Raw genomic sequence first — 1020 nt, forward strand, 5'->3', positions numbered from 1 at the left:
TAGCAGAAGCTAATGCTAAGTTGCTAATCATAAACTTTAGCTCTGCTAATGCTAAATGCTATAACAACACAGTATTTAGCAGAAGCTAATGCTAATCATAAACTTTAGTTCTGCTCGTGCTAATTTTGCTGTAGCATTTTGTGCTGCAGCAAAATCTGCAGTGACTAAATGAGAAGTTGAGCGTTTTGTTTTCACTCTCATGTATCATTTCTCCTCCCACAGAGTTAAATTCTCTCCTTCCTAAATAAAATCCCTCTGTTAAGCCTGGACTTGGTCAGAGTTTCGCTGCCCTCTCTTCTCTCCCTCTCAGGTTCTTTCCGGTCTCCGCCATGACTGATGGGGATTACGACTACCTGATCAAGCTGCTGGCGCTGGGCGACTCCGGCGTGGGGAAAACCACCTTCCTGTACCGCTACACCGACAACAAGTTCAACCCCAAGTTCATCACCACGGTGGGCATCGACTTCAGGGAAAAGAGAGTGGTGAGGCTCCGGCTCTTCCTCCCGCTTTTGCTCTCCGCTAGCGACGACGACGGGTTACCATGGCGACCGAGGTCGGCTGAGTCACGGCCGCCATGTTTCCGTCCCCTCGTGGAAACCGATCCGGATAAATTACCTCCAGAAGCAAAAGTTCACTAAGTATTTATAATCAATCGATTGATTTGGTTTGATTCTCATCAATGATTTACAGCCATGATGGACAGATTAGAGCAAAACGAAGGTTTTACTGTTTAAGATGTGGAAGTGAAGAAATAAGAAACTTTACAGAAAGTAAACTGGGCAGTGGCGGAGCTAGACTTTTAAAGTTGGGGGTGCGCAGACAGTTTCAACTTTACACACAAAGAACATCGTGGAGCTCATTATTAATCAGACTAAGAACAATATCAGTCAGAGAATCATCTCTGATCTGGACGATTTAACGGACCAGAGGCTCTGGAGCGTCCAGCTGCTGATCTGCTTCTGCTGGTTTTTCTCCCGCTAAGGGAAGTCAGTGCGGGATCAGGAAACGATCAGAGTTCTG

At 46.1% G+C, this 1020-nt stretch overlaps 1 protein-coding gene across 2 annotated transcripts in view; it reads left to right on the forward strand.

Annotated features, from left to right (window-relative positions):
- Positions 1-1020, forward strand: part of rab27b (RAB27B, member RAS oncogene family) — a 20987-nt gene that overhangs the window by 6230 nt on the left and 13737 nt on the right. The window contains exon 2 of one of the 2 annotated variants that reach the window (XM_008424581.2): positions 311-482. In XM_008424581.2, coding sequence (XP_008422803.1) covers positions 330-482 — 153 coding nt within the window. In that variant the 5' untranslated portion in view covers positions 311-329. Of the gene's footprint in view, positions 1-310; positions 483-1020 lie in introns of those variants that run through there. The other variant, XM_017307781.1, reaches the window with a different exon arrangement.

Source organism: Poecilia reticulata, linkage group LG12 (assembly GCF_000633615.1).
Source record: "Poecilia reticulata strain Guanapo linkage group LG12, Guppy_female_1.0+MT, whole genome shotgun sequence".
Classification (NCBI taxonomy): Eukaryota; Metazoa; Chordata; class Actinopteri; order Cyprinodontiformes; family Poeciliidae; genus Poecilia; species Poecilia reticulata.